The 26,553-nt window shown below is 43.6% G+C and overlaps 1 protein-coding gene across 2 annotated transcripts in view; it reads left to right on the top strand.

Moving 5' to 3' along the window:
* The window catches only part of EEFSEC (eukaryotic elongation factor, selenocysteine-tRNA specific), a 103,567-nt gene extending 81,613 nt beyond the window's left edge, over nt 1-21,954 (top strand). For both annotated transcript variants that reach the window (XM_065075681.1, XM_065075680.1), the window contains exon 7: nt 20,595-21,954. In XM_065075681.1, coding sequence (XP_064931753.1) covers nt 20,595-20,779 — 185 coding nt within the window. In that variant the 3' untranslated portion in view covers nt 20,780-21,954. The remainder of the gene's footprint in view (nt 1-20,594) is intronic.
* The last annotated feature ends 4,599 nt before the right edge of the window (nt 21,955-26,553 follow it).

A 26,553-nucleotide genomic window follows, 5' to 3' on the forward strand; every position in this document is an offset into this window, starting at 1 on the left:
TCCCTTACTTATGTATACTGATTATATTATTATTATTATTCTATTATGTGTAGTGATTATATGATACCCGATGGAGTGTTTGTGAGGGGCTGTGGGAGGTGGGAGCCCTTTCCCAGGCTCCCCTGTTGTTCCCACTTGGGATCCCGACCCACGGCGCTGCTTTTTCTGTGTGTGTTTTGTTAGGAGGGCGGGAGGTGACCGAGCGGCTGTTCCCCTGACAGGGCGGGTTTAAAACATCCATAAAACTTTTATTGGGCTGCCACCCTTCCAGATAAATATTTTCTGAGTTTATGGGCTTATTTTAAGGATTGAAGCTTAATAGCAGCTTTGTAGCCCAGTCTGTCCCCAAACCAGCCTTTTGGCAAAGCCCATCTCTGGAGCCTGCCATGTTTTGATGGGTCTTTTTGAGTTTTTTCATTGCTAAATTATTACCCTCCTTCCAGCTTTGTATGACTAAATGGGACCAAGTGTTAACCGGGTCATTCCCCTTCCCCCAGCCTTGCTGAACGCTGATCCAGCCTGTGCTGAATTGGGTCATCATGAAAGGAGAAAGATGACAGTGGTTATAAATTTATTTCCTTGATTAAATTGGCTTTGTTAGACCTGTTTTATTTGCGTGCTTAATTATCAATCTTCACTCTGCATGTGATTTTTAAGATGGAACAGGCTGGTGGCATTTTGGATCACCAATTCCCGAACAGCGAACTTGTGTTATATGGTATTGTACGCGGCATCCTTTGGCTCACCCCGGTGCCGCAGGCGATGAGGCTTTTTGTGCACAGGGACCATTTTTCCATTCTGTGAGTGCTGGTCCCACAGACACACTCAGAAAAGAGACTCTGGGTAGGAAACAACATAAAGGTTGGATTCGGAGGTTTTTGCGAACAACCAGACTGTGGAAGCGACTGAGATCAAACAGGAGCTTCCAGACAGCAGAAGAGATTAGAACGAACTTCAACTTCCTTAACAGCATCACTTGGTCCTAACAGATTTTAGTGAAAACAACCCCACTTGCTTTATTTTGGGTGAGGCTGACAAATTTTCTACATTTGGGGAGCTCCCTTTTCCAGACCAGTCACAGGCCAGCAATAAATTTGCCGCTTTGTAGAGATTTGTTTTTTTTCCTAAAAATAGAACTACCTATTTTAGTACAAAACAATACCCTGAGCCTCTTGCTTCTCTGTTTCCATGACTTCTGTTTTCTATGTCAGCACATCTTGGGACCTGTCCCAAGGGAGGTTGTGGAGTCTCCTTCTGTGCAGACATTCCAACCCCCTGGACACCTTCCTGTGTAACCTCATCTGGGTGTTCCTGCTCCATGGGGGGATTGCACTGGATGAGCTTCCCAGGTCCCTCCCAACCCCTGACACTCTGGGAATCTGTGATTCTGTCCTAGAAATGGCACTGATACAATAATCACGGCTTTCTAGACATCTAGATCCTCACTCCTCATAACCATCTAATATTTTACTTATATGGGGAAACTGCTATTGCAGGACTGTTTTTTCTGCAAGTGTTACACTGATAATCAAAGGAAAAAAACCAGAAGAGTGACAAAAGCAATATGTTGAGCATAAGAATTAATTCAAACAGCTTAGATGTTTGAATAACTCGCCCCAGTCTGAGTGCAGGGGACACAGTTAAGTCCCAGATTTTTGCAGAATTCTGAGCTCTTGCCATGGATGTGTCTCAAAGTTCTTGTCTGGCATCATTCTGGTGCAATTTTATACGTTCATACGTGAATTTTATTGCTAGATTCATTACGTAAGTGTGATGGATAGTGGCCATTTGAAGTCCTTTTCCCTGCCGTTTTGCGGTGCGGATCCTCCCGTTAATGCCTGGCTGTGGTTCCGATGGGAAAAATATGAACTGCAGACGTGAATTCACGCTCCGGAGGCAGCAACAGTGAAACAATGAACAAATATGGCTTTAGGGGAAAAAGTACACTTCTCAAGTTTTGTTGTGAAATAATTAGCCTTCTGTGGCAGGCGCGGAGGCCGTCGGAAGGGACGGGAGCCGCTCGGTTGCCTGCGATTTGACTTAAGAGTTTATGACCCTGGGTAATGTGCCTGCTCGACCGCGCTTAACAAAAGCACGTTTGATGAAACGTTAAACTCGTGAATTACATCTCCGCAAAAAGCCTTTTTTAAAAATGTGTGAAATCGGAAATAAATCAAGATCTTCAGCCCGCAGTGCAGTTGTTTGAGTGGGAAATGAAAAGGAACAGGCTGCCGCATCGACAGTGACAATTTGTAAACTTAATACATAATATGCAGCTTTTCTTCAGATTGAGAAAGGGCTGCGTATTTCGAGATATTGTGTAAAGAACTGTAGCGTCATAAACCCCATTTTGTAAGTAGGGAAGCCGAGGCAGAGACTAAACAATACTGTGAACTGCTAGAAGCCAAACAAGCAAAACTGCCCAGGCTTGGGTTCCTTAATTTCCAATCCAAGTGTCTATTAGGGCTCTAATAACTTGCTCACAAGTTGCATTACAGTTTTGGGCTAAGTAAGGCAGTGCTTGTTTCTCAGTCATCTTTGCTCTGAGACGTAGTTACCGGTTCAGTTGTATCCTCATTTCAACCACTGAATGTCTAGAGTTAGTCCTGATTTATGCTCGTGGAACAAGTAGAACCCGGTTTACTTAGGAGAGCATCACCGTGCGACGCGCAGCAGCAGCCGCGGGGCCGTCACCCCGTAGAAGAGCCTGTTCTTCCCTCATTGTGCCTTTATTGCTCAAGGAATGTTATTTTCTTTGCGTTAGTAATACATTAGAATTATTACTTATTATTTTGTCTCTTTTTTTAGAAGTAGTTGTGTACTACAGTGCTGAAACTAAAATGGGAAGCGTTTCCATTGACTGTTGCACTGGGTATAGTGATGACTGTCTAACAATGAAAGCACAATTTAATTTTCTCGGCGGATTTTTCCCCTCGTTTTCCCCATTCAGGGGCTCAGATCAGCAGCAAATGCGACACACGAAACGTTTCCGTTGAAATCCGGAAATTTCCCTGGAAAGCTGGGGAGGTTTTTAGGTCACGAGCCGGTTTGCAGTGCACAATGGCCCTGAACATTCACTTTTTCCTTTGTGTCCCTGGAACTTTTGAAGGGAGACTTGCATTTTTTGGCATTGGTCGAGTCGTCTGGTCCCCATAGACTTGCCGTCTGTGGTGTCTTTGTGCTCCGAGTTCCCCCCGAGGCACCATCTTCTGTTTTAATTCGCAGTTTCAGTTGCTGATGTATGAGCTCTTCTGTTAAATAACTTTTCTATGCCATTATGCCTACATACTTTCCTTGATTTGTGTCGCATACAAAGCGTTTTTCCCCCCCCTGTTGTGTTTGGAACTGGTTTGTAATAGAGTTACTGTTGTGTAATTCAGGCTGATGGTTACAACTTTATCAACAAACACAAAGTGCTTGTTCTGTTTGAAAAATTTGTGTTTCCCACTCATCACGAACTATTTATCCACTTTGTGTGCTGGTTTTTATCGTTTAAATAAAACAAACCGCTGTTTGGTACACGCTGCGCATTAGGAGTTATTAAAGGTTCGCTGGTATGTGGAGCACTTAGTGCTGTGAACACAAGTGAAGAGCTTCTGTAAACAATTGATTCAAGATTTCAAAATAGCACAAGTGCCGAGAAAACTGTTGCGCTCAACTGGACTGTCACGTTTCCGTGGATTAATGAGTTGCCGTTTGTTACCTCGGCGATAGCGCCTGAACGTTCGAACACATCACAAATGTGGTGTAAGTTCCTAACCCCGGATCTCCCTTCCCACCCCGGGGAGGATGTTCTGATGTGCTGAGATTTGCGGTTCCGAGCTCAGCTGATCGGCACTAAACTGCGGCTGAGCCCTAAAATGGTTGAAAAATAGATGCTTGATGCTAAGATCAGGGATTTCTGCCTGCAAGGGGAAAGCGCTTTAGGGCAATTCAAGAAAATACTCAGATGTCGACTGTAGAAGACATTAATTCTGAGTTCTGCCCACCCCACTGGTCTGTGGTTGTACATTTTGCTGCTGGTATTAAACTGTGCTCAGAGGTTCCAGCCTCCTTAGGCTTTTTAGTTTCCCTGCCTCTTTTCCCCCATCAACTCACCAGCATTTTTAGCTTGCTGTTTCTGTGTTGAAAAACACTAAATATGAAGATAACTCTCTGGTTGTTGTATCTATTATGTAGGCGTACCTGTGGTAGGTGTGTTAATGGCATTAATCTGGTCAAGCTTGAAGGTTTGGTGGTTGCGCTTTCTATTCTATCTGCATAGGTGCTGTTGTAGTTAAATTATTTCATTATGTGTCCTTTAGAAGTTACGCCATAAAAATCCAGAAGTTTACTGGATCTTAAAACACAGGCTGGCTCGTTTGGCTGAATGCTCACGGTGCACATCGCTGATGTGTTACCGGATAATGTTTTGCTATTTAAAAATACGCAATATGTTCTGTGTGCGAAACCGTGCACGTAAACCCCGCATGGCCGTGCGCATCTCCAGCCGTGTGGTACGACACGCAGAAACCTTTGCAGGTCAAAAAGTGAGGATAAACTTTTGAACCCAGCTGCTTGCAAATTAAGGACATGTGCAGGGACCACCGGAGCCGGGGTTACCGGATTCCAGAAGCGCGCCGGACACTGACACCCACATATTGTGAAGCCAGAGACTTCTTGTTCTTCCCCATGAGCCTGGAGGCTGATGCCTCAAACACTGCGTCCTCTTTGCCCTTCCCTTGTCACCAGAAAGGACAGGCAGCGGTTTGGCGACTTCTCCCTTCGTTATGGAAATGGGACTGATACAGTAATCAGGATGCTACATATGGAGCTTTTTAAATTACTGCTCTTCAGTCTTTTGTTAGCCTTCATTATTCCTGAAGATATTTTTTTTCAAGTCATAAAAATGACATTTTTAATATGCAGAATTAAAAAAAAAAGGCAATATGAAGAATACATTTTTGTCAATAAGCTTTTACCTTTTAAACCAGTTATCTTAGTTTCTGCTCTAGGTATTTTAATTGAAGATTAACTACTGTTAAAGAGTATACAAATTTAGGTAGTATATATTTGGAGTAGTAAAATAGGACTTGAATAAAAGGTGGGAATAGAGTGGTCTGTCCATTATAATTTGAGATTGCAGAGCACAAACCAACCTCCATTAGAAGTCAGCACAGCCAACCAAGAGGCTCTTCTGATGTTAAGGCCTTTTTTCTGTTTTGTTCCAATAATATTCACTCAAAGTACACTTTGGAGTTGCAAGTTGGTGTTAGTGTCTGCCATCTTTTTGAATAAAACATGGTTAGGTTGAAGATGATGCACGTAAGTATGAAATAAAACCCTAAAAGTAATTGCTACGTACTTCTCGCTTCTGACAGAAATGATCTCGATGTGCTCGTTGCCCAGGATCCTTTTTCTTGGGGAAGAAATTGAAGATGCTGCTTCATTCGAACCACCCGCGTGTCTCTTGGGTAAACCACCTGGGATCCTTCCAAAGCGTCAGGCTCTTATCTTCCCCATAGTATCCCGTATTTCTTCCAATGGATGAAAGGATGGCTTTTCCTGAGGAAAATCGTGTTAAGACTTATTGTTTAAATGTATTTGGGAGTGCATCTGGTAGATGTTGTAAAGACTTTTCTTTCACCTCAGCGTTTTCACTAGAGCTTTAATTTTAGCAGTGTAAGTATTAACGTAAGCTTTCTATAGATCTGTAGCCTCGATGAACTGCGTATAAAACAAACACTCTTACGAGTTCCCTCGTCGTCAAGATGCGGGAGGAGGGAATGCTGCTGCTTCCATTTTCAAGGCTGGAAGATCTTAAGTGGGGCTGGAGCTGATGCTTTACCTGCCCCGGGATGCGCGTCCTCGTGCGGTACCCGGGTTATCTCTGCACCCCGCTGCTGTCTGTGGTTCTTTCAAAGGACAACGTGACCTAATATAGTGGTTCATGGCAGGTTTCCTTCTTCTCCGGTGTCTGCTGGTAAGGAAGGAACCTAGATAAGATAGGACTTAGGCTTGACTTAACGTTGTGCGATAATCTCTGTTACTGGCAAAATAGTTATCGGCTGGGGCTGTGTCCTTTATCCGTGGTGCTTTCCCAGTCCTTCCCTTTTCTTCGGGTTTGTTTTTCTTGTTGTTTTCTCCCTCCTCGTAAGGGAGGGTTTGAACCACCCGATCCTGCTGCAAAATCAGGACCAGCTGTCGGAACTGTGAGCGGCCGCTTGGTTGCCGTCACAGAACCTGCAGTTGATCAGCTCTGCCCTGAGCAGTAAGTGGAGACATCGGGACCACTGATGCTGACGAGAGAGGGAGGATGGGGGGAGTTAAACCCCTGGGGCAGGGGTCTGAGCAGAGAACACAGGCACAGATGGGTATTGGAAGGGACACTCTGTTTCCTTTTATTGGATGTCTTTGGAGACGCCGGGAAGCGCGGAGTTGACTGGAGCAGCATCGCCATGTGAGCAGCGGGAGCTCGGGGGAAGATATAGGAGAGGTTTCAGAGAAAATGTCATTTGAGTGTGAATTTGTCTGGCTTTTATTCTTCCCCCTGCCTCCAAAAATCCAGTATTGTAGCAAAACTCGCTGGGCAAAAGGTATTCCACCCTTTGGTAGGGTCACTCACAAGTCATTTAGGTTGATAGGCCTGTGTTGTCTTTGGGTAAGTTAGGATCTCGTAAACACTGATACGTTGGTACAAGGCAAATGTTTAACAATTATTTGTCAGGAAAAATAAGTCTTGAGATGTGAGAACTCTAATGGACTGTCCTAGAGCCCAAGCGTAAAGAAATCACCAGTCGTCACACAAGATGCTGCCTTTGTGGTTTTGGTAACAGGGCTAATTTATTTTTAACTTGTTTGTGTGTTTTGGCTGGTTATATTACATCTTCTCTAATCTAATTTTCCTCTCCTCCAATTCCACTCTTACTGCGCTCCCTAGAAACGCTGCATTTATTTGTGGGGGTTGGATTTTTTGCAACGCGAGTCAAATTGGTGTTTTGGAATGTGCAGTGACTCTTCAACCCAGGTCCTCAGTCCCTGGTGCTGGGTCGGCAGTCGTAACACCCTGAAATACTGATTTTGAACCTTCTGCCTCTCGCTGCCGGGTTTGGAGCTGGACAGTCAAAGTGGCGCTACCAGTGGGAATATTGTCATTCAGGTTGCTGTAACATGTTCTCGTCCAGCCGACTGACATCAGGATGCTTGTAATTAATTTCTACATCTGAGCATCGTTGCTTTGCCTACATCTTATTTCCAAGCCATATCAGGACCTGGAAATTTCAGAGGGATGAAGAGAGAGTCTTTTTGGGGGCTGGGTCAGGAAAGTTCATCTTCTTTAGCCTTAATCATGGTCTGGTTCCCGTGCGCAGGGACTGTACCTGCATTTTCTGGCATATAATTGCCTGGATTTTAGAACAATCTGTGCCCAGGAAGAGTGTAATGAGGAAGGAAACCCAGCCCTTGGGTGCTTGCCTAGAAAAATGGAAGTATCGCGGTGGCACGGATAGAGGTATTAAGTTATTAATACGTGCTGGGTCTGTTTCACGGGATCCCTGCAAGTCGCGCGGTCTTATTTAAAGCCTGACTTAGTGGGCCTGCCCCTTTATAAACGTTTCACTGGGCTCAGCTTTGCCAGTGTTGCTGTTTATTTGGAACCGAAGTCCTGTAAAGTAATTATTAGAAAACATTAACTTTGGATTCAAAGGTTTATTCCTGGTCTTTGTGGTTATTGAGAAAAAACATGAAGAGTTTGAACTGAAACTCTTGGTGCAGAGACAGGAAATAAGTTATGCCTTTAAAAATATATTAATTATATGAATTTGAAATGTTTTTATTTGGAGGGTGGGCTGATGACTGTACATTTTTGAAATGATGTTGGAGCAGCTTACAGAAAGAGTCCCATTCTGCAAATCTTTCCCAAATTCCCAAATCATTGGCTGATTTATTTCTATAAAAACATTTAAAGATAGTAATAGTTAAATAATACAGAAGGAATCAGTGAAGGCTCAATACTGTTCAAACAGCATGTGCTGGATGGGGAGAAGCAGAGTGTCTTGATTAAAAGAAATGCAGGAAACTTAGTTATTGCAAAGGATTTGTGGGTGACTAAGAAATGTATAGACTTGAGCTTTTTCTTTTTTAAATAAAAACCAGACACGTGTCTTCATCCTTTGCTGGCTTGTTGACTCCATTTACTTGGAAGGGATTTTTCAACATTTAAAACAAATTAAAATTCATGAATCATTTGTGCTTAAAGGCACAAACTTTCATGGCTACAACAGTTAAGGCTTCTCACTGGTTATGTACCTAAATACTGGTTTGGACGTGTGAATTACGTACTTACTCCCTTAAAAAAATGTAGATAAAAGCTCCAATAGGTGGGATAAAGTAAGTGTTACCTGTTATAATTATTGTGCTTGAATAACTAATTTCTCAGTGCTGGAGGTTTTTTGGTATTGCTGGAGTGATCTGTATTTGCTCTTAAACTCTTTGGATTTGGTGCTTCTGCTCGTGTGCTGTGACCCTTCTCAAGGTTTCACCACGGTACGTGGGGATTAGATTAAGATCAGCATTGTTTTCCTCTACGGTAAATGCAGCATATAAACCTTGTAAATTGTTTTAATTATTGTGGCCGGTCGATTGCTGGTACAGCCGAGCGACCTGTTTCACAAGGGTTTTATACACATGCGGCGGGCTTTGTCATGTAGTTTTAATTTGAGCTTTCCTGGTATTTGCTTGAAAATGTGACTTGGGGAAGGTAGGTGAGCAGTCGACAGAAAATTATCATTCCGCATGAAAATATACATTGTTTTTCAAATGCATTATTTTGAGGATACTTGAAATGATTCAGCGTGGTTTAGGATTCGTTTAGGAAGCTCGTTGCCGTAACACCCCTGTGCCCGGTCCCTGTTGCGGAGCTGTTGGTGTTGAGAGAAGAATTTCCAGCCGTTCGGGCTGGTTTCTGTTCTGCCCTTTCTCTGCAGAGGAAAACGGGGGAGCGAAGTGAGGTGTTTGTCACTACGCACATGCATATGTATTGCTGAGAATTAAAGATGTTGCATCGGAACGTAAATTTAAGTTAAAAAGACAAATAGGGAAGCAAAGCAAGAACATGCTCTTTTGGATGTTTGTTGCTAAGGCTGGTTTGTGCCATCATGGACTTTGACTGCAAGCTGTGTTCATGTTTTGCAGAAGGGATTTTTAAGAGCAGTGAAATAGTTTAGAGTGAGGGGTTTTATTTTCTATTGGCCAGATAATTAGTGTTTGAGGCTTAACGAGACCGAGCGTCCTGTAGCTACAACTAGAAAACACGCAGCGCCTGCAAGAACAAACCCATCCGGCCGTGTCCCTCGGTTGGCTTCTTCTGGACTTTTTATGTTGCGACCCTTGCTGTTCCCGTTTGACTGAGATCCACCTGGGAACCTCCCGAAGGACGTGTGAAGCTGCTGCGTCTGTGGGTGTTGGTGTTCCCCACTTTTGGTGTTCCCCAATTTCCATGGGTGCTGCTGCTCTTGGCAGACTGAGAAGGCATTGGGAGGGGAACACCCTGTGGGACTGTGCACCCGAAGAGCTGTTTTTAGGGAAGAAGTAAATTAATAATAAAAGAGAAAGAACTGATAAACATTTGAATTGATCTTGAGAAAACAAAATTATAAAGATGTACAGGCTCCTTTTGTGGAAAAGCATGGGGAAGGAATTTATAGGTTATGAAAAGCTTCATAGCAACCCAGCATTCTCCTACTGTTTCTTTGCTTCCACCTCCTACAAGATTTTACTTCCCTTGTAATAATTAGTTTGAACTTGCGTCTGTTTCTGTGGATCAAGTAATTTTCGTACAACTTCAGGATTTTTTTTATGTGTGTGCTTTAAATCTTTCTTCTAAATAATGTTTTTTTATAACCAAAAAAAAAAATAGCAGCCATGAATACATTATAATTTCAATTTTCATGGTGCGTGAAAGATTTCTGCGCTAGGTCTTTATTGTTTTTGAAGAATTCATCACCCTAGTTAAGAAGCTTAATATAAATTAAAGAAGGTATTAAGGAACATTAAGACATCAAAATGTGGAGCGTTCTTTTCCTTTCGATTGCTCCAAATGCAAACAAGTTGAATAAAATGCAATCAAAGGGCCTGTTTGGAGAACATTGAGTGGCTTTACAGCTGTGCTGGAGAGAACCTCTGGTAAGAGCATAATTCAAATAAAAAGGCCTTTCTTTCCTCCTCCTAATTCTCTTTGTTGTGGTGACAACAGAGTACAAGCCCGATAAAAATTTAATCACCTTATCTTTTTAAAGCAAATTGCATATTTGTTTACACACAATATACATAACATAAAAAAGAAGAAGCTGCTATCCACTCCCCCTCCCCTTTCTAATCGCATTAAAGGCCTAGAAGTTTTAAAAAGAAGAAAAATGGCAATGTTTTACTCTTTATTCTGAAGTCCCATTGTTGAGGATTGCTTTCTAAAGACAGCCCAGGGAAAGATGAATATCGCCCAACACCAACTCCGGACCAGCGGAGTTAGTCCAGCTTAACTGGCCTGTGCGGCACCATCAAGAGCCTTGGGCGCGATGGGAGGATTAGAGACGGGCCCGTGGATCTCGCGCTTGGATTTGAAGCTGCTTTGTAATAAATTGCCTTTGATTCTGTGTCAGATCTGCAAACCTGAACTTTTTTCCGCGTTATATGTGTTTCTGAAAGGCCGCCGTGAGAGAGACGGTGCGTGGGCACTGGTTTCATTGTAGTTGCCTTTTCACTAGACTGATGAAATCTTAGTCCCTTGTGTTGAATCTGAGACGCGTTTTCAGTTGTTTCTTCTCGCCTTAGCGCACAGACCATAAGGATTGTTTGTTTTGTTTATTTACTGTTTTACAGGTACTGGGGTGCTGACAAAAACATAACCAGGAGTATTTTCTGGCCTACACCGGGTGGCTCTGGGTTGAGACCTCCCTCACTGGATATAAATTTAGTCCCAAGGAAATACTCAACAGGCTTTAAAATTATGGAAGCTCCTGTGCTTTGTGGTTTCTGGATCTATTTTTCCATACCTCACTGTACTCTTGGGGTCATTTTGGTAATTTTGTTCCTCCTGATTTGAGGATTAGATCAGCAAGGACCCACCTCAGCAGTAAAACTTGGGAAAATTTGTGTTGTACAACAGTCATCATAGACTCTCCTCAGTTTTACTCATCATGTTGATTATGTCTGCGTGTTTCTTTCCTTCTCTGCATTCTGCCCACGCAGAAATTAATTTGGAAATCTTTTCCTTTAGGCTAATGAGACAGTGTTGGATCTGAGGCCAAAAAGATGACCTTAGTGATCATCTTGTAGCTCTGCAAGCGGATCCATCGGATTGTGTGTGCACTTAATTTGTATAGCCCAGACCTGGTAATCACGGGGCGCTGGAGTCTCCCATGGAACCGGGTTCAAGCTGATCTCTGGCGTACAGAAACAAACAATTGTGTGGATTGTACAAGTCCGAGTTGTGTTCCAGGAGAGTAAAGTATAAAGTCATCACCTTGAGGAGGGTTTGCCCTGGGAGGGCTCAGCCAACGAAAGGTGCTGGTGCAAAACGTAATGGCAGCTTGAGATGTATATGGGCCTATAAGACAAAGTCAAGGTTGGTATTTCAGCCTATTTCTGCTGCAGCGTGGCCAGCCGGCCAAGAAATGAGGTGGTTATTTGGGGTGACGGGTGTGTTGGGTTAGGGTGCGCTTTGGAAAACCCACTGTGGGAACCGCAAATATCCTTCTGAAGTGTGTGCGGGCTTGTCAGCTACTTAAATAACGAGGTGTTTGCAGAACAATGGTGTGATACGTCGTAGGGATTTGTCAAGTGCGGAAATCCATCCCGCTCCATGGCTTCAGATGACAGCGGCCCATTTGTGTCTGGTGTTCAATTATTACATGATATTGTTGCCAAAAAAAAAAGGTTAAAACGTGGTAGTTATGTTGGAAAATATATCCTGATCATCTTGCTGGAAATTGAGGAGTATTAAACAAAATGAATGGCACATTCTCAATGCCGTGTGTTGGGTGTTGTTGGTGCAGGTGACAGGTTCAGGGGCCAGCAAGGCACCTACAGGAAAACCTGGCATCGATAACCACGCGGTAGCGCCGATAGACACGGCGCGGTCCTGCAGTCTGTGCTCCGTGTAGCAATATGAAAAATATCAGACTAAAAATCAAGACGCTGACTTCATGCAGAGGGTATGGCAGACTAATTAAAGAAAAAAATGTGTACCAATTGAGCCTATAAAACTCTTCCTGACCTTGAGAAAACTCCCAGGGAGCTGTGGGAAACTCCGGTCTGTCCCCTCTGAACTTTTTTTGTGTTGTTGTTTAAATATAGTAACTGCTTTTTTAATTAAAAAGAAAAATTAGATGGCATTTCAAATTGTGTCCATGGTGCCTTGGGGACCTATTACAGTACAAATTACCCTACAGTATTTAGCGAGGTCTTGTTTACTATTGTGTGAAGCGAGGGTTACCAGTGTGAGGATGGAGGACAAGAAGGGCCCTTCTTTGAAAGTCTGGCTCTGCACATGAAAGTGACGCCAGCAATTGGAAGCAATTTGTGGAATTGTTTGATTATATTAATTATGGCACCAGCAAACAGTGCTTGGGAAACAGTTTTGTTTTCTTGCATTCTTGCTTGATTGCTTGCAGCAAAAGCCAAGATACAAAATGTGCCTTTAAGGGCTGCCGGAGAGCGCGGTTCAAGCCATTGTGTGGAATTGGCACTGAGCTTGAAAGGGTCGTGTCCGGCTTGATGTGAGAGTTTTCCAAGTCCAGCCTTGGCCTGAACTTCACCCAGGTCAGCCTCTTGAATTAAAACAGCTTCTGTCTTCCTCATCAAGAGGAGCAGCCCTTTCCCTGCTAAATAGGAGCCCGTAATGAAATCCACGTTATTTCCAGCAGTGCCACTTCTTGTAGTGATGGCTTTCAGTCCAAAAGCCTTTATAAACTTAACAAATGGATACACAAGACTCAATTCAGTTCATTGCTGAACTGCCACCTTCCATGCTGTGGTCTGGGGCAGCCGTTCCCCAGTTTATGAGAAAATGTTTTAGTAGTCAAGGATTTCCAAACAGAATCTGCCAAGCTGGGACTGTGGCAATTGCTCTGCTGGTGTTTGGTCGGGATGTGGGACAGTCTAGTTCTGCTCAAAAGTGGCTTTAAGAAGTTTTTTTCTGCTCTCTGTCGTCAAGCAATGAGTTGTGGCTATTTTGTGTAGATCCCAAATGCCACACCAAGGCATTAGTGTGATTCTTATTTGGAAGGACAGTCTGCTTTCCAGTCCCCATGGAGGTCGATCGCCCTCCTTGGCCGACTTCAACCCTGTTAACACTCACAAGCCAAGCGAGGTGATAAGAGCAGATCTTGTACCAGCTGGAAGAGAAATCTGCATCTACTCTGGAGTTGGAAATATTTGAGAGAGCTGACAAGAGATGTCGGAAAAGATGGTGTGAATTCAGAACAGAATTACTGGAGAATTGTGAAGGGATTTACATAAGTAAAAATCATCGCCTGATCTGTCAAATAATTGAAGTTCAAATCCTGAGGGTCATGAGGAAAGGAGTATCCCTTTTTTCTTGAGTGGATCTCTCATCAACTATTACACTGAAATTGTCTGGGTAATCACATTATGCTTGTGGCCATGGTGATGGGAGCAGAGTAGATTGGCTCCCACAGGCACACTGTGCTTAAATCTTTGCCCTAGAAAGACTGGTAGGTGCCGACATATCGACCAGAGAATTCCTACCTGATCCAGGGCCTGGTCAGCTCAGGCCACAGGTCTCATCCCTGTTCTTGCTGAAGCTCCGTGTACTCACGACAGGCAACGAGATGCCGAGTTGGGCAGGACCAATGGTCTCTGGATGAGCTGTCACCTGGATGTGGTCGGACAGGGCTGATGTTCCTCTTACAGTGTTGATGGGCAGAGTCATATGGTGCTGTTGTTCTTGGAAGGCTTACAGTGAGGTTCTTTTTCCTCGGCAGCTCAGAGTTTATTTTTTTACTGGGATATTGAAGGAGAACGATGACCACCTTAGCCTGAGTAAAATCAAAAGGTAGGATTTTGGGGTATCTTTAACCGAGGAGGAGCAAAGTGGAGTTGCTACCCTGGTAACTTAACGTAAAGAATTCAAGCATCAGGCTGGTGCGTTTTCTTTTATTCTTGTCCTTTCTGTCTGTAGAAGATAAGAGGAAGGGCTGGGCGATTTCATCCTCTGATTTTTTGGGATGCTTCTGCTTTTTGTTTGAATCAAAACTCCAGAACGTCACTTTAGGGATAATCGCATGAGCTTTTCATGTTTTCAGGGCACAGATTAATACTAATTCTTTTTATAGGACCTGCTGGCATGTTTTGGGACTGGGAGGAGAAGCAGCATGTGCTTGCTCATACGTTGTGGTAATTGGAGAGCCAACACTTGTACCACTGGCATTTCTATTAATTTTGCCCAAAGCAACGATAGATTTATGGTTATTCCTTTTAAGTTGGTCAGAATCTGAAATGGGTAAGAGTGCTGTATTTGAGCCTTGTACCCCTCTTTGAACACAGGTTAAATATGGGGGTTTTAAAGCCTTGGATGAATATATATGTATATATATATATATATATATATATCTGTTGAAAACAAAACTATCAGTTTATAACTAATATAACATTTGCATCAGACTGTGAATTTCAGGTCAAGCAGCTCTTGTTCTCTGTGTCAGCAGGAGAGTTGATGCAAACACACGCTCCTTAACTGGGTAACGAGGGCTCAGGCTCCGAGGGTTAAATTTAAGGAAATCCTGAAATTGTGAAAACCAGCTGTTGGGAATAATCCATTGTAAGTGAGGATTGTCCCCAGCCCTTTGCCTCTTGCAAGTTTTGCTCTTTTGATTTTTCTTTCACTCAAAGAGTCTGCTTGTCATATTAAAAGGTCACGTTTGCCTCGGATAAAAATTATTCCCAGTATATCAACTGTGCTATGGTAAGTTGTTTTCTGATGTTCAGTCCATTTTTAACATTTGAATGTTGACAGGAAACAAGCAATTTCAGGTGGCTGAGTCCTCTACCTGCAGCTTTCAGAGCAAGTGAACAGGATATTTTGTTTGGAGGAGGGAAAATCCAAGCTCAGGATCCCACTGAATCTCTGCTCAGAAATTCCCGAATGGAATAGGAGGCTTGGAGATAATAGCAAGTGAAGAATAGTCTAGGAATTTCTTGATATCAAGTGCAAAGAGGAATGTTTTCTATTCCAGCAAGAGCTGCTGGTGTAGCCTTAATGTGTTTCGTCCTAAGACGGTGCTAAGAACCCTGAGCCAGCGCTTTGCTGGCAAACCACGGCAGGTACCGCTGCAGGTGGCCGGTGTAATACAGATGCTGCTATTGGTAGGATGAACTTCTAATTTCTACCCGACAGCAAGGTTCTTATGAATCAGTAGACCTGAAATCTTTTAGCTTGATTCCCTCCGTAACACTTTACGGGAACTGCTGGAGAGGGTCCAGCGTAGGGCAACGAAGATGATTAAGGGAGTGCAGCATCTCCCTTATGAAGAAAGGCTGAGGGAGCTGGGGCTCTTTAGTTTGGAGAAGAGGAGACTAAGGGGGGACCTCATTAATGTTTATAAATATATAAAGGGTGAGTGCCATGAGGATGGAGCCAGGCTCTTCTCGGTGGCAAACAATGATAGGACAAGGGGTAATGGGATCAAGCTGGAACACAAGAGGTTCCGCTTAAATTTGAGAAGAAACTTCTTCTCAGTGAGGGTGGCAGAGCCTGGCCCAGGCTGCCCAGGGGGGTTGTGGAGTCTCCTTCTCTGCAGACATTCCAACCCGCCTGGACATGTTCCTGTGCGACCTCACCTAGGTGTTCCTGCTCCAGCAGGGGGATTGGACTAGATGATCTTTTGAGGTCCCTTCCAATCCCAAACATACTGTGATACTGTAATACCGTAAGAAAACTGTGTAATCATTGACGCAAACACCTCCACGTTCACCAGCGCTACTTGGGATAGTTACCAGTCGACTTTTTTTACGCATGTGCATGTGAGAAGGGAGTTGTTGAAGTTCAGCAAAAGGAATTGTTCTCTTGACTGTGCTGGAAAACTGCCCTGCACCTATATTATTACACCTGTTTTCAATGATGTGTTTATCAGTTGCTTTAAAATGACTCCTGTCCCTGGCTGGGCTACAAGGAGATGCTGTAGTATCTTGATTCGCATCTAAACTGCGTCTGGCATTCAGTCTTGAAACTCTTCCATTCAAACTCAATGTGTCAGTAGCTTTGCAAGAGACAGGACGATTCCTAAATATTGAAGAGATTCATGGAAATAGGAAAGAAAAATGTGGAGATGGGGAAATCTGAAAAATGAAGTTGGATTAGAGATTGAAAAGACGTGAAGGGCAGAATAGGAGGTGGTGACACGTAATAGTTGGAATAAAAATGTCAATGGGGAAAAAGCAGAGCGGTGCTCTGTCCCCCTGCCGATGGATTAGTTAGAAGAGCAAGTATTATATCAGCCTTCGTCCTCCTCCTGGCTGAAGCAGCAATAATAAAAACAAAGCAAAAGTAAAATGTGCTGGTATTGGACACTTCTGCTTTGTGTATTTGTGAAACTCCAGGCTGTGATGCATTGAACTACTGCGAGTCAGCAAGCAGCTGGTGGCTCTTTTTGTGGAAAATTGGCTAAAATAATGTGTTTATCCTTTATTTTGTGCATGTGAACCTGTACTTAGACTTGGAAGATGTTTTTCCTGATGAGGTATTGCTTTTCATTTAAACTTGAAAATTCACCTTTTTTGCGCTTATGAATGGCCCAGTTTGAATTAAATCCTTGGTGAGACAAAGGATATTATGCCAATAGTGTGTGTTCTTATATGTTAGTTATTAACAGTAGTTGAAACTAAAAGAATGAAGTGGATTAAACTGTTTTACAACTGGATTTTCACATCTAACCTGCGTTAGTTGATGCTGCAAGTACCTTTTACATAAGACTTATCTGGGCACTTCTTGTTACAGACACGGTTATGATGGATGGGAATGAATTTGCTAAGCTTTCAAACATCTTACGTGCCTCTGAGGACTGCCCATTAATAACGTTAATATATAGGTATTTCCCACTGCTGTATGCAAGGCATTTCTTAGAACTTTGAATTTAACGTCTTTTTTTGAACACACCGTCCTTTTCACTGTAATCCATTAGCAACTTGGCAAAATAAAGTAATTGTCCAACAGACGAAGGGAGAAAAAATCTATTAACATTTGCTACAAATCCGAGTCGTACAGGCAGCACTTAATTAACGGAACAGATTTCTCGCTATGTATTCAAGTTAACATAGCCATTGTTCAGGAGAGATTAGACCCTTAATGTAAGTAAGTTAAACTAGACCTCCATCTAAAAATACTCGTCATTTCAGCTATTAAAGGTCTGATGTCTTCTTCGGTGACAGATATATTGCCCTTCGTTTCCTCGGTGTTGTGAAATGTAAAGTATGCGTCGTGTGTAACGCGAGAACCCGCGGAGGTCGATGAAGCCCCGATTGTGCCGCTTCCAACGACCCGAGACCTCCCGGCCCCGGCGCCCAAAACCACAACGGGCCCCGGTGTGGAACGGGGGCCATTCCAGCCCCCCAACCCCTGTGCCATGGGCTCCGATCGGCTCACTTCTATGTCTTATGAATTTAACGCTACCCAAGCAGCCCGTCCCTCATCGTCCTGCTGGGAACTACCACTCCGTAGACTTCTTACCCATTATATACTATATTTCAATCCAAATAGGTGTTCAGGGGTGCAGGTGAGGTACAACTTTACTTCTCCATATATGCAAGTTAATGACAGGCTGAGATTGCTGTTTTAAATCCATTTTCCCCAGTGCAGCTCCATGTGCAGCGTATCCTTTTTTTCCCTCAAAATGTGTTCAAAATGAGATTGTTTGGTTAAACACTATAGATGATGATCTGGGTCTGGGATGCGTTGGGTATTCCGAGAGCTCCCTGAAAGTTTCTGAACCTGGGTTTATTTCATCTTTGGGGCTGCAAGAGTGAAAATGGACATTTTGGCTGTGAATTTAATGCCACGTCTCCTCCCTTCCTCCCTCCTTTCCGCCAATTAGCATTTTTTTGGAAATTAGAGTCTCACGAAGCCTACGAACATAAATAGAAGTGTTTTAGGATTTGTTTGCTTTAATTAATTTAAAGCATGTCTTTCTGAGAGGATTTAGTTAAACATCTTTCTTAAACAGTAACGTGCCAGTAACAGCAACATTAGCGATTGTGATAAGCCCCAGAAAGGGAAACCAAGTAGAAAGGAAAGCGAAATGCTTCTTTGTGTAAAAAATAGATGGTATTTCCAGGAAATCAGTGGAAACTCTGTTTGGGGACACTTGGGTAGCTCAAAGCAGCAGAAAACATACAATTTAAAATAAATCCTGCAAAGGTAGAGAGCAGGACTGCGTGAAATCGCTCTTTTTGCTGTCTTTATTTTGTTTCCTTCTGTTTTAACTGTTGCTATTTATTTTCTGGCAACACCCAAGATGTTCTCAAGCTTTCCAAATAGGAAATAAGCTGCTTTTCATGTAATGATAAATGATTTTTCATAACGAAGATTGAGTGATTGTAAGGCTAATGATATTAATGGGATTTATATGAAAGCATCCAATTAAAAAATTCGAAATGGCTGCATCGAACACAACTATACAATGTAATACAATCACATAATAAATATGTGGTCAAGCCACACTATATTATCTAGTTTGATTAATTGAACCTTACACGTGCAAAGATAGTCATTGTCAGACTTCTCAGCCACCAAGAGAAAACAGTCTCGATTATTTTCCCAGTGAAATAATCATTACTTATTTTGGTGTGTTCTGCCATCTGTGAAGAGAAAACGGCTGCTGCCTTGGGTGGGAAATCCAACATCTTGCAGAGCTCTGCAAAGTTGATCCTGCTTGAGCCTCAGTGTGAATTGGAGTTTATGGAGTTACATGCATCATGTGTTGCTTTTCACCTCTCTTGCGCTCTTGCTTTTTGGGGGAGTTTGTTTTGTTGTTAGGCTTTTTCATTTGTTTTTTTCACTCGGTTTTGTTGTTTTTGTTTGTGTTGGTTGGTTTAGTAGTTTGGTTGGGCGGTGTAGGTTGGGTTGGCTTTGGCGGTGTATGTTGGGCTGGGTGGTGTAGGTTGGGTTGGGGTTGGCGGTGTACGTTGGGCTGGGCGGTGTAGGTTGGGTTGGGGTTGGCGGTGTACGTTGGGCTGGGCTAGGTAGGTTGGGTTGGGGTTGGCGGTGTATGTTGGGCTGGGCGGTGTAGGTTGGGTTGGGGTTGGCGGTGTAGATTGGGTTGGCTTGGGTGGTGTAGGTTGGGTTGGGGCTGGGGTTGGTGGTGTATGTTGGGCTGGGCGGTGTAGGTTGGCTTGGCTTGGTGGTGTAGGTTGGCTTGGCCTGGGCAGTGTAGGTTGGGTTGGGGTTGGTGGTGTACGTTGGGTTGGGCGGGTGTAGGTTGGGCTGGCAGTGTGGGAGTTTTTTATTTTGTTGTGCATCTATGTGGGTTTTTTGTTGTGTGTGTTTGGGTTTTTAATTATTTTTACTTATTTATTAGGGGTTTTTTTTAAGCAGACCCCTCTATCTCCAAAAGTCTCCCCATGACCGCACTGCAGGGCCTTTGGGCTGCTTAATAACCCTGGTTATGAAACGGCAAACGGGCATTTCCCTGGCGTTCCTTCACCGTTGCCGTACGGTGGCGATGCCGCCACCGGGAACAATTTGCGACCCACAGGAGGAAGATGAGAAGGTGTCTCTGGGGCCGGGTCCCCCGATGGGTGCGGCTGTGCCGGAGCCGCTGGCCAGTGCCGCAGACCTCCTGTCTCCAGGAAATCATAAGTGTCTCGATCTTTTTGTCAGGCCGTGATACGAGAACCCGCAGCTGAATTTCGATACAAGGGGGAGGGAAGCCGATTAAGTGTTGGAGATAAGGTTATGTGACACCACAGGTTAAAAATACCTGAACTGAGTTTGGCTGGAGATCCGCCTCACAGGGGTTGGGGTGGCGCTCAATTTGCTTCCAAGGGGCCGCATCTCTTGCTTTACAGCATTTCTTTGGACTTTGCTATCTTGTGTTTCTCATCTAAAACGTCACCAATATGTCAAGTTAAAAGAAAATATAAAAGTGTAATAAACTGTAGCTATTTAAAAATAAAAGGACAAATGTTGTTTGGCACAAATGCCTGGAGAAAGACTAAAATTAGATCCCGGAATCCTGTGCAGCCTAATTCTGGCTCCGCTAAAAGGTGACAGTTGAAACCCTTAACAAATACTGTGGTTTAGCAGAAACAACAACAAAACCCAGCAAACAAACCCAAAATGGTGTAGTTTGGTCCAGCCTTGGCAATCTGATTGTAGCAGGTCTGGGAAGCAGACTGAAGACATTCAAGAACCTTCTGATTCTTAGGACAGAATATAATTCTAGTGTTTACCAGTTGTTCATAACTTATATTTTTATAAATATTCTTAGTGATGAGAATACACTTTGGGAGGTGTGTGTAAATAATAGGAATGATCTGCTGAGGCTTGTTTCAAGTTTTGCCGTGATGTTGAGCACATTTGTCATGCATCCTCTTGTTTTTTACAGATGGGCTGAAGCCGGAGACCAAGACGCTTCTTACTGTTGCCTCCAAGAAGAAGTCGAAGGCGGGGAAGGGAGATACAACCAAAGAGGAGGAAAACAGCAAGAACGATTCAGCCCAACCTATTACCATCTCTCTTCTCTTTAAAAGATACGTCTTTGACACACAGAAGAAAATGATTCAGTCCTGAGATAGCGATTGCACCTGAAAGCCCAAACCCTGAAATAAACTCAGGTGGAACGTGGTTTTTGTCTGAACGCATTAAACCTGTTCCATTGTGACCAACAGAGCCTGGAAGCTCCTGCTGACAATGTGCTGCCTTTCAAAATCTCTGCAATCTGGTTTTGTTCTGTTAGAATCTGCTTATTTTGTCACCTTTGCCGTGTTAAATCTTCCTGCCTCTCGGAGAACGTCACCCGCCGGGTGTGTTCTAACAGGGCTGGTTTGCTGGAGAGTTGTTTGGGAGTTTCTCTTGGTTTCCAAGTTTGTTAATCTAAATCTGGTCAAAATGTGAATTTCACGTGACCCACGAAGTGAAGCTGATTAGTCTTGGTTCAGTTCCCCCAGCAAACTGGGGACCAGAAAGCACACAATGTAAAAGGTGAAACCTGACATGGATATTTCACGTTCCTTCAGCTGCAAATATGTGAGGTGCTGTCTGAGAGATGGGGATGGAGCTTTTTTATAACTATGATTTCTATCTAGAAATGTTTTGCGTATTAAACATAATGATGTGCATAACTGAGAGTCTTAACTGTCCTGTTTGCTGTTCCGAAGGTTCAGAACCTATCTTCAGGGGCATTTTTATAGCTTGTCTGTATTTCCTGCCTGTTCTGCAGCAAATCTGACTCCAGAACTGGTTTATTTTTTTGTAGTCAAAAGGTTTTTGGTGTGTGAAAGAACAAGTTGCCCCTGGAAATATACAAGGGCTTTATTTCATTAAAATAATGATAGAAGATTGCAGTATAAGCTTTGTAAAATGAACATCTCCACGATGCTTTAGAAACCATTTGTTGCTTAATAGGGATTTCATGGCTGCTTTAGTTCTTCCTCTCGATTTCGTGTCCCAGGCTTATAAAGAGGTGAGCACTGGTAATATCCTTTTTATGTTACTTACAAAGCATGGGACACCTTAATGTGAAAACTTAACAATAATTCCACAGGTCTGAGAGCTCCAGTCTGGCACAGAAATCGGACTCAGGCTTGGCAGCATGGAAAGTGTTAGTTCCTGCCTTTTGAACAACAAATCTGCTGCTTGTTGGTGTTAAATTCACTGAAGCCAGCCGTGGAAGGTGACCACATGGATAATGTAAGTGCATTAGTTGCACATGGGAGTAAATAAATTGCTACACTCATTCTTAATAATCCTGTTGTTGTTATATTATTAATAACAGTGTTATTAATCAAATATCCACTGATGGGCACGAGTCCATCACGTTCACATGATCATGTGTTTTTCAGTCTTTTCCTTTTGATTTCCAGGTAACCAAAGTGGATACAAATGGCAAAAGTATCAGCTGTCAAGAGGATATTTGCAACTGGACAGTGGAGAGACAGGGCAGGTCTGGTGTCTAAACTAGGGTGGTGGTGCCCCTTTAAATCGGAACAGAGTTAGCGCTTTGTGGAATAATCCCAAACAGTTTCTGCTGAGTGAGTCCCAGTGAAGCTTTAGCACATCCCTTAAGATTATGGGGTTTGCTTTCAGTGCGATCCCAGGGGAATTAGGGAGGCAACTTCAGCCATGGCTTAACGTGCCTTGTGCTGGAAAATGTGTCCTTCTGTAGTGAAAAATAGTGCTTTTTCATCCCCCTGTCACCTCTCCTTCCCCATTCCTCTCCTCTTCCCAGACACCCCCAAAGGCAGCCTTTGGAAAGAGTGTTTATTATGTTATCTTTCTTTTAAGCCTTTATCAAATCCTGGTTTGTACCCTGCACTGTTACTCTGCTTAAGATACTGCAGTGACGGAAGCTAGAGAACCAGGTGACATAGAAGGAATGCTGTTACTACCACCCCAGGTTAGTCTAAGAATTATTGGTATTAAAAAAAAATTTTTAAAAATATATATTAAGGAACTTACATTTTTATCTGTATAGTTCTAATGTCCTCACCAAATTTTAAATGGGTCACTAAATTCTGCCAACTGTGCTTGGAGCTGTGGGAAGAAAAGGGCAGTTGCTGGTAGAGGTGTCCTGCTCTGGGATATCACTGGCTGCTCTGGAGCTGTTGGCTTTGCACTTAGAGCTTTTAATCATTTCTAAGGCGTTTTTGAATAGTTCTGGAGGGGAGGCTGTCAGTGTAAACGGTGGGATGTGGGTGTACGAAGCGCTGTCTGGTTAATGTTTTCCCCCCTACGCTGTGGATCGCCCGCAGCAGGATCAGCGTGTCAGTTCTTACAGAGCTTAGTTCTGCAGCTGAAAGGTCTCGTCCTGCCCAGGGTCCATGGTTTATTGCCTGGGGTGCTCGAGGGGAGCAGCCACAGCTTGCAGAGCTGGAACCCCATCCCTTTCTCATCCAGTCTCCTGTAATATACGGAAAATGGGAGGAAAGCTTTTTTAGAAGTATAATTTTCACACTAACGTACTAACTCAGCATCTTTCTTCCATCCCCTCGCTCCAAGGCCTTCTCCTCCGTGCTCCGATTTCCCATCTTTGCCTGTTGCTTCTCCTCGCTCTAGTTTTGCCTCTGGGGAAGGTGATGTCAGTCTGGGTGCTGACAGGGCCCCCATGGTGGGTTTTGGGAGCCCAGCATGGCGGGACTGGCCCGTCCCTGCTCCTACACCTGCTCCTGCTGCCGTGAGTGACTCCTGAGTACAGGCACTTGGGCAAAGTCTTGGGGACAGTTACTGGTGACACAGGAGGAGCGGGAACGTGTCCATCCCTTCACCTGCCACCATCTCCCGTCCTTCTGCTTGGTAATAATCCTCTCAGTAAAGCCCCATCACAAAGCCCCGTCCCTTCGCTTTGCTCCCTGGGCAGAGGTTTGTGTAGGGCAGAGGTTTGTGTAGGACAGAGGTACCTCTTGAAGGCTGGCGTTTGATTTTGTGGTTTTATTCCCCATTTTTCATTTCAAAAGGAGGACTTAAGTGTGCCTGAGAACTTTGATAATAATGTGCTATTACTGCAGATCTCTGGCTGCTGTCCTGAGGCTGTTGGATACACATTTGAAAAAGGGTGAAATGGTGGAACAAAATGATTACGGGAAAATCAAAGCTTTTAAAGACATTTGTAGGATGAACAGATGTTCAAACATTCTTTTATTTGGTTTCCAGACAGACGTAGAGACTTTCCTTTCATCCTCGTAATCAGTGCATTATGCTGTAATTTGTAAAAATGGCATTAAAAAAATATTAACAGGGTCATATTGTGATCTACTGACTCTGTGTTGTTAAGCCGTGAAGTTAAGAACGGCATCTGGGAGCGAGGGTTAAATGTTGCAGATTGTACTGTACCAGCATATATTGTCAGACTATTTTATAATGAATCCAAAACAGAATAAAGATGTAAGGAGGTTTTTTCAATACCGCTGAGGTTGTCAGCGTTGCAAAACTAGGAATTATTATGGCTGTGCAGATGTTTGGTGAGTAATACATCTGTGGGTTTGTGAGGAGACGAGCACTGAGGAAAGCTTTGTGTTTCCCAGCCTGTTTTCTGCTCTTCCTTGGGGTTTGTTTGAGGCCTGCGGGCTGGTGTGTGATCCTGCCCCAGGTCCTGAGCCTGAGGGCCGGTTACTACAGCCGCACCATTCAGTAGGTGGCATCCTTTACTTGGCCTCAAAACTAAAGCTCCCCACCTAAGAATGTGCTGTGTGCTGGTGTTGATAATGAGGATTTTGCATCGAGCTCGCAGCCCATCTCTCAAAGAGCAGTTTCTGTTCTGTGTTTAATGACTCGGGCAGTCGTTAACTCTGATCTTCTGGCCAAACCCTGAAGTACCGGCGTCCTTTCTGGCTCTGTGTCTGGCTCAGTTGGTAGTAGCTCTTTTCCTCACATCCTACCAAGTGTGTTAATTCGTGGCAAGTACCTGAGCGTGGAACAATGAGCTTTCCCTGCTCGTCCGAGCAGCCACGGGGTGGCAGAGGAAAAGCGACGAGGAGCTGTCACCTGTATTTACATCTGGAAATGCTCTGGGATCTTGTGAAATGAGGGGTGAAAGGACCAAAGGAGCATGAGTTATTAGCACTTTAAAAAACCTATGTTTTCCTTTTATTTGAATATCCACACTGAGGTGAAAAGCTCTATTTACAAACACATGAGTTCTAAATGAACTTGCTGAGTATATAAATAGAATAATTTTAAGGTAAAGCCTAGCATGGGGAGCCCGACCTGCTGAGTCTGGAGCAGAACTGGGTGATTACAGTCTGCGGTGAGGCCGGTTGTACCAGGTGATGAGCATCCAGAAGGAATTAAAGGGTTTGGAGAGGTTGTGTTTAAGCAAGATATGGGAGAAAGGGGAGCAGCCTTCTGGGATTCCCCACAAATTCTCCTACTGTTCTGTACAAAAACAGATTAAAAGCATGATTCGGTATGATTAGGTCTCCACCATATACACTACATAAGAGGAATACGGAGCCTTTCCTGCATCTGCGGCTGCTCACGCAGCACTGGTTTTAGTTCCAGTTGTAAGTGGACTTTAGAGTTTAGGATAGAATGGATTTTGCATTTCTCAGGAAGTATTAAAGTTGTGTATTTTTATTTGTGTGCCTGGTACAAGTGCTTTTCCAGAATGGTGTAATCGGTCTGCGAGACTGAAATCTTGGTCTTCCCCCTCGGTGTGGCTGTTGCTTGTCAAGGATGAACGCTCTAAGGGTTCTTTGTTTCTGATACGTGCTTGCTATTCCTGTCCTAATAAAGGACAGGAGAGGGAGTCCCGTCTCATCCTTTTCTCTTTGGAGCTCATGCTCAGGATCATCAGACAGAACCAGAAATACCTTGCAAGATCTTGGGTAAATCTGAGCCCTACCTGGCACTCCGGGGCTTATTCTTGAAAACACGACCATCTTTTTGACTATCACGTCCTCGCCAGTCTTGCCTGTTCTAGTTCACATTTCTTAACTAAAAAGTAATTTGAGATCGGGATCAGGAGCCACTAAACCAAACAACCCTGGCAGCGACTGAGGTGCCTGCTAGCACCAGTATGTCGGCATTTTGGCTAAACTGGTCTGATGGCATGTGATCTTTTAAGAAATCTAAACTGTTCATTAGCTCTAGAAGGTTCTGTTTAGATCACTTTCCTCTCCTTTTCTTTGATTGGAAGTCACGCAGCCTTTTTGTGTTTTGGTTGCTCACTCTTAGATTTCTCACTGGCCTCATTCATGTCAATCAGAGAAACTCCATCCTCCTTGGACCGCAAAATTGCTTTATTAGGCTGTATATGGCCCCATTCAGACACGCAGGAACCGGTTCTTTTATACTGCTTGTCTGAAAACTGATATTTTAGTGCCAATAACTTCTGGCTGACAGGGAGTGATCCGTGCCTGCATGGTGAATACATTCCCAAAACAACATTCCATAAGGACAAGTCGAAACTCAGACCCCACACACTGGTTTTGCCTAAATTTCTTCCTTTTAGCTAAGCAAGCGATCTGTTGTCCAGTTTTCTTTCTTAAGCCTTACTTTAACCAAAACTAAGTTGAGCTCTGCGCCTTCTATGAGAATACTGGTTTATTACCTGGAAAGATCAACATATTTCAGAAGCTCTTCTAGACAACGTCAGGTTGCTCGAAGATGATCTGTGTTGGTTCCCACCTGCATTAACGTGCATGTGATTTTTTTTCAGCAGAACGTGGATCATACTGTCTATGAAGACGTTGGAAATGGGAACAGAGTATCTGGAAATAATCATTTGGAACAAAAAAAATTACTTACTGGGCAGGAATTGGAAATAACCGAAATTCCTCCTCCCAGAACCCGGGCATCTCGGATGTTTTCATTGTCTACGCATGTTCCGTAACTCCCCATCCTTTTGT

Source organism: Columba livia, chromosome 10 (genome assembly GCF_036013475.1).
Source record: "Columba livia isolate bColLiv1 breed racing homer chromosome 10, bColLiv1.pat.W.v2, whole genome shotgun sequence".
Classification (NCBI taxonomy): Eukaryota; Metazoa; Chordata; class Aves; order Columbiformes; family Columbidae; genus Columba; species Columba livia.